Genomic DNA, 17,711 nt, shown 5'->3' on the forward strand with positions numbered 1-17,711 from the left:
TTGCTGAGATATGACTTTGAAGCCTCATTTGCATTCAAACCTTCAGAAATGACATCATCTTATCTTACCTTCCCTCACCTCACCTCACATCACCTTATCTGTTAGCTGCTTACTCTAAATGACCTGGTTTTTGTGACCAACGTGACACAAATTCAGTTGTAGAGTCCCCATGATCTCCATGTCAACTTTAATCACATATATCTTATTTGGAGTGGCCCCAATAGAATAGCCAGGTGCCAGCTTATGTTAACTGGAAGAGGACAGGAAATTAATTAGTAACAGCTACCAAGAATAAAACAGCAACTCAATAGAGCATAGATTTTCCTTTAGAGATGGTAAATTCTTAATGCCATGTTGTAAAAAATGCAAAACCCTAACAAGTCGTTTTACACAGTAGACTACAACATGATGGTCCATCTGCCTGGACCCGCTTATCACAAACTCACTCGGTTTATCAGCACTGCTCTTTTCTTTTTGCGAGAAAACAAAGGTTGACTTCTCTCTGTCTTCGAGTTGTGACCGCTTTATGTCCACAGAGTGTAAGAATAGGTCACATTATCAGTGAGGCTGAGACACAGGTTTAAATTGTATAAGAAATAAAGCACTGTGGCGTGAAAAGGTCCCCATTTAAAGGCAACCTATTTATTCACCTTCCTCCTATCACATCCTTCTCAAAGAGGCTTTTGTTAGGTGTGCTGCACTGACAATCACACACTAAAAAGAACAATGGGATATCAGCAAACTAGCTGAAATGTATTACTACACTGACTATGATAAAGAACCATCCATGCTTAGATGTGGTGTCAGCTGGGCTGGTAGGTGAGATCTGTCAGTGACTGACAGTACCAAAGCAAAACTATCACAGAGAGCTTCTTTTCATGTTGGGAAGTACACAAGGCAAATGCAGCAATAAAATGTACATTCATTCCAAGCCATGGCTTCACTTTCCTGACCTTGGCTCCCTTCTGGGTACATTGGAATTCAACTGGAAGCATTATACAGAGACACAAAAATGTTGACAGTGAACTGCATGCTGCACTGTGAACTCCTGTATAGTCCCATACTCACCATAATTGCTGGAGCTAGAACTGTGAATCTCTATGGACACTACAGCCTGAATGTGAGATGGACTCTGATGTAATGTGGACCTGGTTCCCTGAAGCTGCCCTCTCCATCTCTCTGTTACCACCATTGATGCACAGTGAAACTGTTTCAAAGCGTATTGATGTTTTGTTTTTCTTTCTCACCAGAGCACATCCCCTGCAAATAAATGTGTCGCTGAAAGAAGTTATTCTTGTCTCACGGATGAAAATGGAATCTGCTGATCATGAAAGAATTGTATGGGAGATAAAGCTGACCGCCCACCACAGTTAATATGAAAAACAGCCAGATTTCTCAATATTGGATCAGGAGCTACATCAGGCTAATAAAGTGATTATGACGTAGGAGAGTAGCGTGAAATGTGATTGGTTGTGAGGAAGATTTCTTACTATAGTGACAGTCAAAGCCTTTTTTCTTAGAATTTAAAAAGATGGGGTGACATGTCTGAGAAATGGTCCATTTGGCAAATTTGTCTTCAGTGTTAAAGTTTTTTTACTCATTGTCTCCACTTGTCACAGGTGTCTACAATGATCCATTAGAAAAGGTTTGTGGACCGAACTTGCCAGACATTTTTGGATTAAAAACTGGCAACACTACAGAGAAATCCCTGCAAACTATAAAACTGAGTGTGAACATGCTGCAGGACGGTATTCTTCCCCTCACATCTCTTTTGCAAGGTAAGCACTTCAATGAAAAATGAACTGTAGTGGAGCGGCTGGTGTGGGGCTAGGGGCTTTTGAAGATGGGAGAACACTTTCCAAATGAAGCAAACAGAGATGTGCTTTTATGTTCCAATTACTGCGCTCTTAATAATACTGACGGAGGCCGGCGAACAGACAAGCCAGCCTTCACATGTGAGATGAGGACTTGCCACTCCCCTCGTCTTCATCATGTGAATATTTAAAATTCATCATCATCTACATTTGCAACTCAATTAGACTGCTGTTTGAGCTTGACTTCTAAAATCACTGTTGCTTGAACATGACTACTGTATATGGGTGGACGCTGTTGAGATGTACACAGGGTTGCACAGATAAGAGTTTGATACATGTTGAATGAATGAATAAATAAGGTCTGTTAATGGTATTATGATTGTCTAATTACCCTAATAAAAACCCAGCACAGCTTTGCAGAATTTGAAAGCCCATGTGTTATAGATGAATAATGCAGAAAATGAACCTAAACTCTTCTGTGTGTGCTTAGCAAAGCTAATCAGGCTGGGGAGTTCTGAGCTGTCGAAAGGAGATAGCAACTTACTTATTTAGTCGGTTTAATTCTACTGTTTGACTTTCTCCCTATAGGTACACCTGTTTTTTATCTGTTCATCTAATGTTCATTTCTGTTACTCTTTACCTCTTTACCTGAATAACAATAAATATCACCGCAGCTGCTTGGTCCGGCCGCTGGGTATTCCACTGATGTCTGTTAATCCAGAACTGATAATGAACATTGTTAAAAAGTAAGTACACACGGTTTGAAAGTCTTGTAGCTTTTTGCAGTAGTACAGTACATGCCTGCATGTGGTCAGAGGTGAAACTGCTCCATAGAGGTCAGTACAACAGTGCTCTTACCTTATAAAAGATTTACTGTGGAGCTCCTTTTTAATCAAGTGTGAGCGTTCACCTGATGAGAAAACATCATTAATGATGCGCAGCAAATGACGAGCTAATAAAAAGCAATTCATCAAACACAGACGTGTCATCTATCTGAAAAAATAAAGTCAGGGAATCACAACTGTAAATCCATATTTTTCTGTAGGATCTCATTTTGCTTAAATATTTCAGTCACTGTTGTCTAAACAGAATTGGAATTCAGCATTTTTCTTTTATCTCCAAAATAGACCAAATGATTTTCAAGCTCGTCCTCAAGATAAAAACAAAAAATGACGTGATGTGGATGCCTGGGAGAGAGAGTAGGATCTGAGTGTGAGGGTGACTCACCTCTCGGGAAGCTGTCAACAAACATCAATGTGTTCACCTCTCTTGCTCTTGGGAAGAGGTCCATGCACCCCCACCCCTCCCCCCTCCCTCCCTGCCTTCATGCATCGCTTCTTCCCATCCCAGGAAAAGGACATTTCGGGTCTGCCAGTCTGTCCTCTCAGAAGGGGACCGGGGAGAAAAATCTGGCCAACCCCATCTGTCCCAGTTCACTTGTGAACAGTGTTCAAGAACAAGCGTGCAACCAGTGCAAGCAAACTCAAAACACTGCCATGACGGAGATCTGAAATGACGAGGCCAGTCCTGAAATAGCTGAAATGTGTATGAAATGGAAGGGTCATTAATGGGCTGACCCCAAACATGCTAGTGTGTCTTTTGCTGACATTATCACAGGATAAAACACAGTGTCGGGGATTTGTCTCCCCATACTGCACTAATGAGTGAATACACAGGCAAAAGGTCTGTGTTAATAATTACTCCGGCTCAAAATGGATGAATGAGATCATTCACTAAGGGTGGTGATGACCCCTTAATCAACCTCTCAAATTAGACTCCTTTCCCTAACCTCACTCTACCCACACTGAGCTCCTCTCAGACTCACTCTTTTATATTCTACCACCATCACAAGCCACCCATTACTAAAGCCTGGGTGGCTTAATAAGAGAAATGGAGACATCTGTGCAGAAATAATGACTACTGACAAGGACTACAAACGACACATGGTGAATAGGGGGGGGTCTCTAAACCAATTTCTCACTTTATTTGATCTTTAATTAAGAATATCCAACAATAGCAAACTGAGAAAAATATGAGCGTATGTATTTTTCATAGAATATTTCCATTCTTATTTAATATTATAGCATGTTTCAATGTTTGCATTAAACTACAAGGTAAATTATAGCCTACTGTATATTCTGTAAATTACAGAGTAAAGTGCAACAAACTGTGAAACTTATATTTTACACGGATTATTTATCTTTGCAGTTTTAAAATGGTATACTTACTGTAATTAATTTTAAGTATCTGTTATTAATTGAATTAGAGGTTCAAATGAAAATGAATGAAAATGGGCTCAAGGCAATTTGTATTTGCAGAGAGAAATGTAGACATGAATGTCCTTAACCCGATCATTCACCATTTCCTTTGAATAGCTGCAATTACAGTTGCAGTAATTGAATGGCTTGTACATTTCAACTACGCAACAAAAGTCCTCTGTAAAATGAAGTCCTCTCTCAAAAGTAAGATCTAAGACATCTCTCTGTGCCCTACATAGAATACAAAAGTGATGGAACGAGGCTGGTTTTACATGCTACCCCTTTATATAAAGACTTTGCATACTGCTGGCACCCAGATTGTTTCAGGACACATAAAACCCTGATGTTTTCTGGAACAGAGCAGATACACAAAGAAAATGCTCTCATTTTCATGTCTGGAAATAAGACTAGTAACTGCAAATTGGTGTAAAACAAACAAGAAGAACAATTTGCTTTCGTGGAGTGATAAGACTTGGGCAAAGTCAAAGGGACAGTTTAAAACTCTGCTGTGATAAGGAAGGGGATGAATATGCATGAAGGAAGACTGACAATAATCCCTATTAGATTTACACAGCCAATCAGTTATCTTGCTACTGTAGCAGTGAAGGATCTTGACTAGTTGCTGCATTTCCCTCTTCAGGGAGAAAATCAGAGCCGGTTGTGAGCACACCTCATGCACATCAAATAAGAGTCAAGCTCAAATTGGATCAGACGTAACGAGAGCACGGCAACAACCTGCTCTGATGAAGATCTAGGTTTCACTCTGAAAACAACAACATAGGCATCCATTTCAAATCACAACAAACAGTCTAATACATTGGCTGATGGTATGAATTGTGCAGAGTATTTCATATACTGCAAGAAAATTGCTCCATTAAAAAACAGCAATAAAACCATGTCTGACATTCCACGATTATGTGCTGTAGTCAAGGTTTGACATTAGCAAATATGGGTAGCATCAGCAGTGGCATGTCACACCGTCACTCTTACTAGCCTCTTTGGCAGGTGGCATTCCGAGTTGTGAACTCTTTTGTCATAAGCTGAAGCAGCGATGCAGATCGATCTGAGGAAAACTGCTGTCAGCTTGACTACAAGCAAGCATTGCTTTTCATGCCCCCTCCCCTTCTTCTTACCCGCTTGCCTGCTGCAGCTACGAGAGCATGGCCCGGCTGCTTACACACACACTCACAGATCTTGCTGCATCCACACACAGTTCACATTCACTTCCAGTGTTCTTTTTTTTCAGTAGAAAAAAAGAAGACAGGAAGACAATGAGCGCCACTTTCATTATATGCAACAAAGAACTATTGCTATGTCTCTATCTTAATCAATGACATGTTTTCATGCAAAAGGAGCTTTCAGAGAGTTGTTGATTAGGTGTTTACAGTAGTCATTTACATGTAAAGGGTTCAACAGTTGTAGCACACCATCTTCAACTTTCATTAAAAAAAAAAAAAAAAAAAAAAAAGATGTTGACTAGCTTGTAATTTTAGGAGATCAGCCTGATGCTTGTATGTACTGATGCTTCTCTATCTAGCAAGCTGCAATATGTTTTATGGCTGAGTAATAACGCAGCAGTAATCGGCGGTGGTTCAGATGAATAAAACAATATATGCTCTCATTTTTAAGGCATAAGTCTGTCTCTCATTTGTCAAAGCTAACAACGTGGATCAGTGTGTGGCTCACTGCGGGTTGGGGCTCCGCTGAAGATGTGTCCTGGGCTCATTACCATTCAGGCAATGAATGCCTGGTTCTCTGACCCAAATTCAAGATGACACATTTAAACAGATTCAAAGTCAATCTGCTACTCATATTTTCAACAGATTGTGGTGCAGTTGCCCGTCACTTCCTGGGTCTCTACATTTTGTTTATAGAGGGGAAGGAGATAGAATGAGAGGAAACAAGCTCTCATGGATGCTGTGGAGGTTGTTTCAGTGGGATCATGGTGGGAAAACAATCAGGCCCAATTGAATCAATTGAGGTAGAGGCCCTAGGGAAATAGGTCTTAGAGTCAGTCATCGATGTATCCTCAGTCTGCAGCAGATAGCCTCTGGAGAACTTAGGGAGCTGCACCCAGGACATTAAAGATTGTCTTCTGATGAACTGAGTTGCAGCTCATCTAGGACTTATAGTGTTACCAGGGAAACAGCCTTTCCAACTGACTTGACAACTGACTTTCCAAATGATTAAAAACAGTCGTGTATTAAAACAATGCAAGGGGCTGGATTGATGGGGGCGTACTGGTGAGACAATCAAGTATGATCCAGGAAATCCAGTTGGAGCTACTCATAAAGGCTCCAAAACACTGCACAGTTGTTTGTAACAGATTTTACAATGTTGCAAAGTTACCACGACAGCAACTGCTTTATTTTTACTTTTATGATTGCCAGGTTAACATCAGAAATATGGTGTTCATGTTACTAGTAATCCACCAGGACTGTGTGCTTGCACGTTTGTGATTGGCCAATGCAGCACCTCGCTGGATGACGTTGTGTTGTGTTGTGTTATGTTGTGTTGTTGGCACTCCTGCTGTGTCAATGTGCTGGATCCGTTCAAATGAAAGAGAGCACTGTGTTTTTTCACACAGAACTAATATCAGTCTGAACACCACACAGCTCATGGACTAGTTAGTTCATATATGCATTTCATATACTGTTATTTAAACATGAGAAGGGTAATTTTAAATGAATTTAGTTTTCCTCTCAGAGGACCAGGAAAATGATATTCTCCAAACCTCTTCGGCAGAGCTGGAGGTAAGGACTAACTGGGAAATATTGATTTCACTGTAATTTGCCTTTAGGTGTCAAAAAATGCTGACTAAGTGAACTAGCACGCTGTTCTAACATTCTACATTAATTGACTGCTTAGGTGCAGATTAGCATTGATTTGGTCTTCCCGTGGTGAACAGAGAAGATAGGGATAGATACTGCAGCCTCTGCTGTAGCACAGGAAGTACTGAAACATTTTTCATCTGTACCAGTGCTTGTTTGAAAGCTCCAACATATTTTGCTGCACAGATATTAAATGAAACATTTTGTGGAACACAAACAGAAATAAAGTGAGAATTTCTCTTCATCATCAGAAAAGGCAAACAAAGCAGTATGGAGGTAAACACACATTTAGAGATACAACAGAGTGAGACTGCAACAGCACATCAAAAGCTTGAGCTGACCAAATCACAGAGCTTATAGTGTCTGTTGTATTTGCTCACAGCTATAGTGAATCCCTACAAGTCCACATGTGCTACTCAATGTCACTAGCTGCACATGTGAAAATGTTCAGAGGCAGCTGAAGAGCTACAATGATTTCACTCATTTTCTAACATGGATTATACAGACTACTGTATTTTTGTACGTTGTAATGGTTTGCTTGACAGTACCAATCAATTTGAACCAAATTGAATTCCATCATGAAATGTGAAATCATCCTCAGCTGCGGAGCTAAGCAGACGAGCTTCAAATGCAGCTTGTTTCTCTGCATATTTTTCCAATCGCAGACAGTGAATGGAAGCCTTGCTTGGACTGTATTCAATACACATAAAGAATAGATAAGTGCTTTTTTGATCAATAATCCAAACATATGACTTGTGAAGATATTCCTCGCTTTTCAGTGCAGCAATATAAACACATTATTGAACATACAACACTGATGCTGCCTTCTCTATCGCCTGAGGTGCACGATTTGTCACATAGTTATTATAAAAGATTCTGCTTATGTTCGCAGAACTAATGACACTCATTTTTTCCCCCCTTGTTCTCCCATTCTGTCTTGTTCTGAACTCCTCTGGCCTATATTTAGAAAAGCAAGATTTCTGTTTCATGTGCAGGAGCACATAAAAAAGATACATCATACAGTAGGATTGAGGTGCTATATAGTTGTTCCTGATAAAATTGTTTACTGGCTGATACGATAGTGACAGCAAACACTGACACTGGCATGTGTGTTTTCTCATTTGGTGCTTTGGAGAATGTCAGATATGACAAACAGAAAGCAGTTACAGGAGTTGCTGTGACCTATCTGCACCTCCTGGATTTAAGAGGCACACTGGTTTGTAATTTCAATGAGGGAGGTTCTGTTTGCACTATATATTTGTAAAACTCAGAGAATGCAAAACAGTCAGTGAATGGTATATATCCAAGACTATGGTATTCCATGTGCTGTAGTTCCTGTATATATATATATATATATATATATATATATATATATGGTTTCATCTGTTCTGTTTTTCACCTGTCACTATAAGTCAGTACCTACCACACAGCAGAAACTCTCCTCAAACTGCACCTGCTTTATCCATCTGAGTAGCAACATTAGACTATATAAAAATTCTCACACAGGATTTATGAATAATACCCTGTGAGATCGAAAGACACTGGCATGCATATTTTGTGTGGGATATTTATTTGATCTCCACCTTAGTTATTAAACCGAGTAAAATGTTGCAGTTTTCTACTTCTCATCAGTGTCACCCTGTTACAAACCCAAACTAATGAAGTCTGAAGCCAATTCCACCAAAATTAATAGCGATTAGTGATGACGTGGGACACTTCATGACCTTTCCAAAACACCACCCACCTACTGTTCCCAAGCCAAAACACACACCATATTACCTCAAACCCCCCCCCAATTGATCTGCAACATGAGCTAATGAGCTCAGCGGCGCTACACAACACGATCGGGAAATCGAAACAGACGGAGAGACATGTAAATTAGAGTGATCTCCCTAGACGATCCACCGGACAAAGGCAGGCATATGAAGATATTTACCAAGCAGGTCAGCCAATCTGCATCAAGGCCCAACGATCTGTAGGGGATGCTAATTAGAAGACTTCATATGATTAAAATGCATGTAAATATAGTGATGTGCTCTATGTAAATATTATGGAAAAATCAATGGACCAGCTCAGCAGACAGTAGCTATGGAACAGTTATGAACATCTGAGCATATTACACAGTATAAATGCTTCACATGGATATAGATGACTCTGAAGATGAATAATCTATGACTGGTTGTATTGTGCTGATTAAACCTAATGACTGTCTATTCTGTATCATAGTCAGAGGTGTGAAATGTAGGTAGACAGACTGGACAGACTGCATTCTGACATTTCAGACTCAAAGCCAATTCATGATCCAGCCTTTTATGCTGCAATTGATGGAATTAAATGCATGTGACAGCACAGCATATACAGCTTGTTTTATCATCTCACCAAGCATACTCAACCCTCATCAATTTTCCCTGTGCCCATTCCGTGTTTCACCTCGCAGTAACTGATGGATTTCAGCTGTTCCCCTTGTGAAACAGAAAGGGAAAAAAAGGATAAAAGTTTGTTGCAACACACTTGAACCATAAAATATGACTGAACTTGTCGATACAGAAAATGAAAAACAGGCAAATTGCTTCAGCACTTTAGATTGAAATCCCATGGGAAAAGGAAAGCTTGTGTGAAACACTTTATGGAATTCCTTTCCACCAGACACAGACATGCAAGCATGCTTACAAACTACCTCGAGTCTGTCAATAGCTCCGCTCTTTGCAGAATCTGAGAGTGGGTACAACATTTGAAACCTTAAATGTCAAATTCAGTGATTAAATCGATAGGGGAACTAATCTTTTGTTGCCTCAGACCAAATGGTTTATAAATCCTGCTGCAATCCCCTAAGTAAGCACAGGAATTCATGAATGCTAAACACATTTGGTTTTCTCTCCTCCAACAAAAGAGTGGCTTTGATACCGCCACACTCTTGTACTTATAGGACAAGACTGCTGAGCTGACACTTTTCTTTTAAATATGAATATCAAATGAGGCTTTAGCTTGTGATATGGTGCGGTAATGGCACAGCTGGGACGAGCCCATTTAGATACAAACTATCTTGAACAAAGGCAATGTTGCTTGTGCGTTACAGTATGTGTGATATGAGACACGCGACTTGGCACGAGTAAATCCCTGTGTTGTGTTTTCAGGCCTTTTTTCTCATCTTTTTTGGTTGTTCAATATCACTGCGCAAGATAAATAAGTGCAACAGCAGACAATAAATTAAATCTTGAATGGAGCAGATTAACAATGGAGGCTACGAGTACAGAGGACACAAGGAGTAAGAGGCTGAAATCCTTGCTCCCAGCAGGTACGCCAACACTGATATGCTCACAAGGCTGAGACCAATAGGACTTAACATCTATCACCCTGTCATGCGGGTCAAACAGTCACTGTGTGTGTGTGTGTGTGTGTGTGTGTGTGTGTGAGAGAGAGAGCGCAACAGAGATCCCCTTCCCTACTAAACCACACACTTTGTCACAGCACAAAGACCATTTGCTTTGATGATTGTTGGCTTTAGCATAGAGCTGTCCAAAGGAACCATGCTCTCAATCCTAACAGCACCACCCAATAAAGCTCTAATCTGCACGAAACTCCCCCTACAGCTCAGACTCATCTAATCCCTTATAAGACAGAGGAGCCAAATGGTCATGAACAACTGCTGGGGGGCCTGAGGATGAGCGCATGTATGGAGATGCCTGGAATGCTTGCTGCTGTTTACCTTGTGCTTCAAGTTACCACTGGAAGCCCCGTGGAGCGGATGGTGTGTGGGTGTGTGTGTGTGTGTGTGTGGGGTGATGTCAGTGCGTGTACAGCAAGAGCATGGGTACATGTGCACAGTCAGAATGAAGAGACCCCTGCTGTACCTGGTGTCAGGTTACTGCAGCTCACCATACCCCCTTCAGTCCTGAGATGAGATGTCAGATCTTCAGAGGCAAACCTCCCTACCAGCTGCAGTAACCTTGTGATTCCTAGAGTGTCAGAGGTAGAGCAGTGCAGTCTCAGGGGTGTCAGGATACAACATGCCTCTCACCCTCCCCCTGTATGTCCCAGAGTGATCAGACACCCGGTTCTGACCCCTCAAGCAAACCCTTTATTCCCAGCTCCTCTAACCTTCAACTGAGTGCACTGTTGCCCCAGAATCCAGAGTACCAGTCAGCTGGCTGCCAAAGAGCCCCACCAGTCACATGCTGCATCCTAACCCCCTCTTCACCCCACTCTTTTCCCATCTGACACTGATTAAAATCCCATTTAACTGAACCAGGGGTGGGAGGAAACCTGGAGTATCAATCTCTGGGAATAGAGGAGAATCTGCATGGTGGATGCTCATTAAACGAACATTACCAGTGTAAAAATTCAATTATTGCGCAGCAGGGGGATGTACTCTGCTGGGGAAAGTCCATAGCAACTTAAGGTCCTTATGCCCCGCCACGCATGTGCACACACATATACACATGCATGTTGACACATGATGACAGAGAGAGTCCTCAAATCACTGCACACACTCAGGATGATTGTAATGCATTTGCATGGAAGACAATGAGCTAAGTTCCACATAAATCGGGGGGCAGCGGTCTTGAAATCCAAAGCCTCTTTTCCACCTCCTCATTAGTGGTGTGCAACAGCCGGTTATTAGTGGAGGGGTTTTGCTACTGTAAAGGGTTAAACACAAATTGAGCTTAGAAACAACTTTGGAAGTTAACGCCTTCATGGAAATCCGATGTGACACCCCCTCAAGAAGATACCAGATAACAATGACCTTAACATTATGACCTGTGCTAAAGGTTGACCTATAACAATGCACCTTCTGATCTATTAAATGATCCGAACAGGGCATAACTGACATGCAAGTAACTGAATGCCAATCTATTAATGTAGAATCTAATAAGGCCTTGATCTATCATATTTTGCCCTCAGGACTTTTACAAAGTGATTATATGATGTCTAAATTAATCAAATAAGGTTTTTTTTTTTTACCATGACTAATATATTCAATCAAAAATATGTCAATGAGCAAAGCTGAAGCAACATTACTTGTACATTTCCAGGAGGCAAGTTCTGTCTTAGCGGCTGGACTTTCTGAATTTCAATGTTAGTGTCAGAGTCAGTGACGGCATAGCACATATGGATTTCTATTTGACAGAACAGCATGTTAAAAGGTGTTGCTTACATTAAGTATGTGTTGGAGGTTGAAATTGACCTGATCTGCAGCGCAAGCTTGTCTTCTATAGCTCTTGATCTTCACTGTCTGCTCTGTATTACAATCCCTCCTTTGCAAAACTGGCCTGACATATTTCTTGCAAGAAGGCATAACAGTAAACATGTAAATATATGCGCATGTTCTTAAAAAGAAACCAGTAATACTTGAGCCTGTTGATCCGAGCTGCCCACTTTTATAGGTATTTGAAGGTTATTAAGCCCTTTTTGATGCTGGTATAAGTCAGTTGAATTGATTGACTTTTTCATTTGCTGAAAAAGCTGGAGAGTCAATTCTTTGAAAAGGCATTTTGTCATTTTATCTAGTTTATGACTAAAACATGTAATGTTTCTGATCTGTAACAGGCTGCACAAGCTGTTAAAAATAAGCTTTAGTCAAGGAAAAACACCTATTTTCTATTTTAATGATTAACCAATTCTTGATTATTCATGTGGGAAACAATCAATTCAGGAAATTGCTTAAAATTTGCATCTCCGATTCAGCTCCAATTAGTCATGAGCACTTACTGGCTTCAATGGAGGTGCTCACATTAAGGCAAGTCAATGTCTGTATTAATTAATTCAACATCAGCTGAACTTTTCTGACCCTTTTATTCCCTTAAACAAACACTGACTGACCAGCCCTCAAACCATTTGTATGTCTTGCCAGTCACCCTTGCTCTTGCCTCTCTGAAATGGGTAATGATATGGAGATATTGCCCTGAAGCAGTGCAGACCTCCCCTGCTTCAACTCTGAGCCTGGATGCAAACAGCGCTGTCCAGTTCTGTAGAAGGAGCAGACAATGAGACAGATCTTGGTTTGTGTGGTGCATTTGTACGTGTGTGTGTTTTCAATGCTAGCCTGTTCACAGCTGGGCTCCAACTAATGCCCACTCTGTTGCCTCCAATGTGCCCCAGTTAGCAAAGCTCACAACCCAGTGACATGGTGGGCCGTGGTTGGTAGAGTCCCCAGTGTTGGGGTGTTGGGATGTTTTTCTGCTTCACGCTTCGCTGCATCCACACAAAAGCCTTGGCCCCATAACCCATAAGCCTTATAATCCATTCTGTAAACATTGAAGGCATGCCCACTTTTACAACAAATGCCCATGCATGGGTACACAGCAAAGCCTGCCACACACCGGCCAGGTTTTCTCTGGGTAAAACCTATTGGCAAGGAGATCATTGTTTCTATTATTACTGTAATTGCTACAAGTATGGATAATTACAACACTTATGAATTACACAGATAAAGCCGAGAAGGTCCTGAAGAGCAACTCTACACTTTGGTTGTGATAATTATAATTTGTGGATAATTATTCACAGCTTTTAAAACAGAAGACATTAAACAAAAAAGAAGAGTGAATAATAAAATTAAGCACACAAATCAGATGAACTCATCCAGAATGATTTAAAGGTCTTGCTGACCATCTTAACCCACATCCCCTCTGGTACTATTGGGTTGCTCATCAATGTGAAATGTACTGAAGAGGCATATACTCTTTCACTAACATACCAATACTGGCATTGTAACCCTGTGTTAACTGTAAATCATATAACCATCTGATTGAGTGACCCTAACGAACCCTTGTCCTCCTTACCACCACAATCCTACCCCCTTCCATCCGTCACATACAAAAGGAGACCTGGTGCAATGCCACTGACTCTGTCATGACATCCAGGAATAGCAACATGCACAGGGAAGAACAGGCATAAACACCCTGATGTAATAATTAGAAACACATGATTGCACTGACAACCATCACTTTGCCATAATGTTTCCTGATTAACCTTTTTTTTTAAAAACAACACACATTATGCATATCTCATCAATATCCCACATTTCTGAGATATGCATAATGATGTTACTCTGTCAACATTATCTTTTAAGTCTTATCTATACATTTGTGTCATTAACATCAGCTAGACCAATGTTAACAAGTATGATGAAACAAAATAATGAACCACTTACCCAGAAGATGAGATTGAAGATGAACATCATATACTTCAAGCAGCAGAGGCAGCCTCTTGCCATGTTGCACTTCTTGAATTCTAAAAGGAACACAAAGGATAGATCCAGGTAAAAGACCACGTATTTGCTGCCTTTGGGGGAGCTGTACTTGTTCTTGGTCTTGTCTCCTGCGCTGGTGTCAGCCGCCGTTCCTGCCTGACCCTGCTGTGCGTTTTTGCGCGGCCCCGTGGAGCCGTAGAATGCACCGGCAGTGAAACCGCGGCCGCCAAATGGGCGGCCAGACGTGGAAGCTTGAGCAAAATCAGAGTCACGGCTATCTACTGAGGGGCTACGGTGAATGGCTGACTCCTCACTGCTGGACTTCTCCATGCTCTAGGGCTGCAGCTGCTGATGAAGGTCTCCCTGACGCACAGTCTACCATAGTCTCTGTGATAACAGGACAGAACAACTCGTGCTCCAAATCTCCACTGCTTCACACTCAGAAGCAAAAACAGATCAAAGCCACATCGAAATACAACTGCATCCACCTGGAAGCCACAGCTGAACCAGCAACTCTGGTTAGAAAGTCTCCAATACAGAAGTGAGTACAACTGAGCTATTCAGGCACCTCTGCCAGGCTTAAGTGTCTTCTGCTTGCTGCTGTTGTCTTGCTTTGATAGTCCTGAAGTAGCTGTGCAGAGGGGTCCTGTGAGGAGCATTACCCTCGTCTTTTGACAGGACTGTCTTTCCAGGAAGAAGTTACAGTATTCCCTCTATACCCTTTTGTAAAATCACTCTCCTCCTGTGCTGGTTATTGCTGTGCCGGGCTGTTCCAGTGGGAGTGATACTCCACTGAGTCTCAGCTGCTCCACTTCCACGGTCTCCTGCTGACCTGGTAACTTTTCTCCCCTCTTCACTTTCCTCTCCTCTTTCCACTGCCCTGCTCCTTCTCTGTCCTCCTCTCCTCTGAGCCGTCTCAGCCCGCTCTGATGCGCTCTCTCTTCCTTTGCTCTATCTCTCTCTGAGTGTGCCTGTCTTCTCTGTGCTCAGCAGCTCAGTCCTCAGCACTGCCTGTGCTCTGCTCTCTCAATAGCAGCTCTCTGGCTGATGTGCTATTATCGGCAGACGCAACTAACGGACATTCCCTATCTCCCAACAAGAGCACTGCCCCTCCTCCCCCAACTCTCTCTCTCTCTCTCTCTCTCTCTCTCTCTCCTCTCTCAGCCCCTCCCCACTGCTGAGAAGGCAGCCAATGCAGCAGCTGCAGTCAGACCCGAGCTCCTCCTCTTCACTCCCCGTGTCTTTAATAAGCCCATCACTGTGTTTGCTTTGACTATACATGTTCAGCAATTTCATCTCTGCTGTCAGGGGAATTGAGAGGCCAGAGATTAATTTAACAATATCAACCAATCAAACAAAACAAAAAAAATGAAGTGCCAAGGTAATTGTAGATGAGTTGAGGGCTGTCTGTGCGGGCGGGGGTGGGGGGATGGGGGGGGGGGTGGGTGAGCTGGAAATTGCTGGCTGGCTTTTTTGCATGCAAAGAGCTTTCACCAACACTCTGATGACATCAACATCAACACCTTTGTCAACACCTCAGTATAGCTTCTCCCACTTAAAAAAAAAAAAGAAAGTAGTCTGTAAATTTTATCGATTACTGTCGCTACACATTAACTGTTTAACCTTAACAGCAGGTGATTTATTCAACCGAAACGTAAGGCGAATCTCACTTGAGTGATTACTACATTTAATGTGAGTAATAGTGACAGTAGTGAGCTGCAGTTTGCTGTTAGTCTGTGTTATTCATCACTGCAATGCCCACATCCATATAAGGGGACCCAATTTACTGGCATCGTCCAGGCTTTGGAATTATGGCACCATCTGAAGTGCGGGAAAGGGGATAGTGGCTTTAAGATGCTGAACACTCGCCGATGCAAAGCCAGGGTCAAACACTGAATAGCCCTGCTGATTCACACACTAAGCTGATAAGATATTATAAAGCTTTGATTTTAAATTTATCTAGCCCTCTGATGTGAAAGACCTCCCCAGATATCTACATGTGCACATCATCAGAGAACAAAGGCTAAACGGTGTAGAATGATCAAGGCAGCTACTGGATAATTATCTCAATATTCAAGTAGTGTCTGACTGTGTGAGCTTGCCAGAGCTTAACTGTACCCTCAGTAGAGTGTAACAATTGTAATAACAGTATAATTGCCCTTATTGACTCCCAGAATCAGCTTTTTCTGTGGGATTGTGGAGCTAAAAAGGGTGTACTGCTAGACTGCACATTGTTCTGTGGTGGTAATGGACTTCTGTCAAGCTGAGTGCCTTGATGGCTCAGCCTACGGACAGATGAAGGGAGAGTTTCAACTGAAGGGTCTTAAAAGGTAAATCCAATAATACCAAATCAAGATAAACTAATCCAACCTTCTTGTGTTTCACTATTGTAGAAAAAAAGAACAGCCTTGAGGAGGTACATGTATCATGGTTGGAATACACAGAAATGATGCAAAATCAAGCAACAATGGTGCCTCCTAACAGCACATTTTAAAGTTAAAAAAAAAATATATATAAAAAAACCAACATTTGTATGTAAAACAATATTTACATCTGGGTACTTCAGTATTTACTTAAGTGCAGTTATTCAAAGTGCCATGTTTTGCTTGTCAAGAAGAAATGTGGATGTCACTCAAGAACTCTCACAGTTCAAAACAACATTACTGCTGTCAGAAGAAAATCACACATTTCTACAATTTCAGCTTTTCAGAAAATATAATAAAATGCTGTGCCCATTTTGAATCTTGGCCATACATTTTTTTTTTGTTTTCTGAGGGGCTTTGAAAGTGTTCATTGACTGAAATATGATGGAATGTTCAAAAGCAAAACATTTGAGCCTGGAATTTGACACCAGTACTTTAACAAATGATACACTTTATAGCCTCCATAAAGCCTCAGTGGTCTTCACCCACAGGTTTACAGCTCAAGAGACAGTTATATTATCTGCAAAAAGTAGTGACCCCGCATGATTAAGGTGTTTAATATGTCACATGGAGAAAATAGTGGCTCAGAAGTTACAAGCGACAAGATTTCCTATCAGCCCCTTTGAGTAGATGTAAAAAGCTGCAGAATCCAGCGCTTTCCATCCGGTGAGCACTCAGGCCCTTAACATCAAATTCAGTCTATGTCAGGGCTGCTCTCTCTCTGAGAGTTACACACATTTATTAGAGCTCAGCGGGGCTCTTAGTGCGCATGTTACTGATTCCTCAAGTAGCCTCAAGGACACATCCCAGGCCAGTTCCCTCCTGAGGCACGCACAGATCCATCCTTCGTCGACTCAATGGGGCTCTGCACTGCTGCATCATGTTGAGGAGGTAAATCAAGAGGGGAGGGGTGGGGGGGGGGAGAGAGAGAGAGAGAGAGAGAGAGAGAGAGAGAGAGAGAGAGACTCAGGAGAATCTATAGGATGGCACAGAGAAGTCGGGGCTTGGAGAGAAGACGAAAAATATGCAGTGCACGGCATAGCAAAGTAAAGAAGACCAGAGCAGTCAGTCTAGGCTAAGATTGAGGAGGAGGAGGAGGAGGAGGAGGAGGAGGAGGGGGGATGAGATTGTATTCAAACATTCTCTCTGATGCTGAGTAAATCTGGCAGCTTCTTCAACATATGTATGTTGCAAAG

General features: G+C 41.8%; 1 protein-coding gene across 1 annotated transcript in view; it reads right to left on the bottom strand.

The window, feature by feature from the left end:
* tspan9a (tetraspanin 9a) overlaps positions 1 to 14,422 on the bottom strand; it is a 62,620-nt gene extending 48,198 nt beyond the window's left edge. The window contains exon 1 of the mRNA XM_053319212.1: positions 14,054 to 14,422. Coding sequence (XP_053175187.1) covers positions 14,054 to 14,422 — 369 coding nt within the window. The remainder of the gene's footprint in view (positions 1 to 14,053) is intronic.
* Between the last annotated feature and the right edge of the window lie 3,289 nt (positions 14,423 to 17,711).

Source organism: Scomber japonicus, chromosome 5 (assembly GCF_027409825.1).
Source record: "Scomber japonicus isolate fScoJap1 chromosome 5, fScoJap1.pri, whole genome shotgun sequence".
Taxonomy (NCBI): domain Eukaryota; kingdom Metazoa; phylum Chordata; class Actinopteri; order Scombriformes; family Scombridae; genus Scomber; species Scomber japonicus.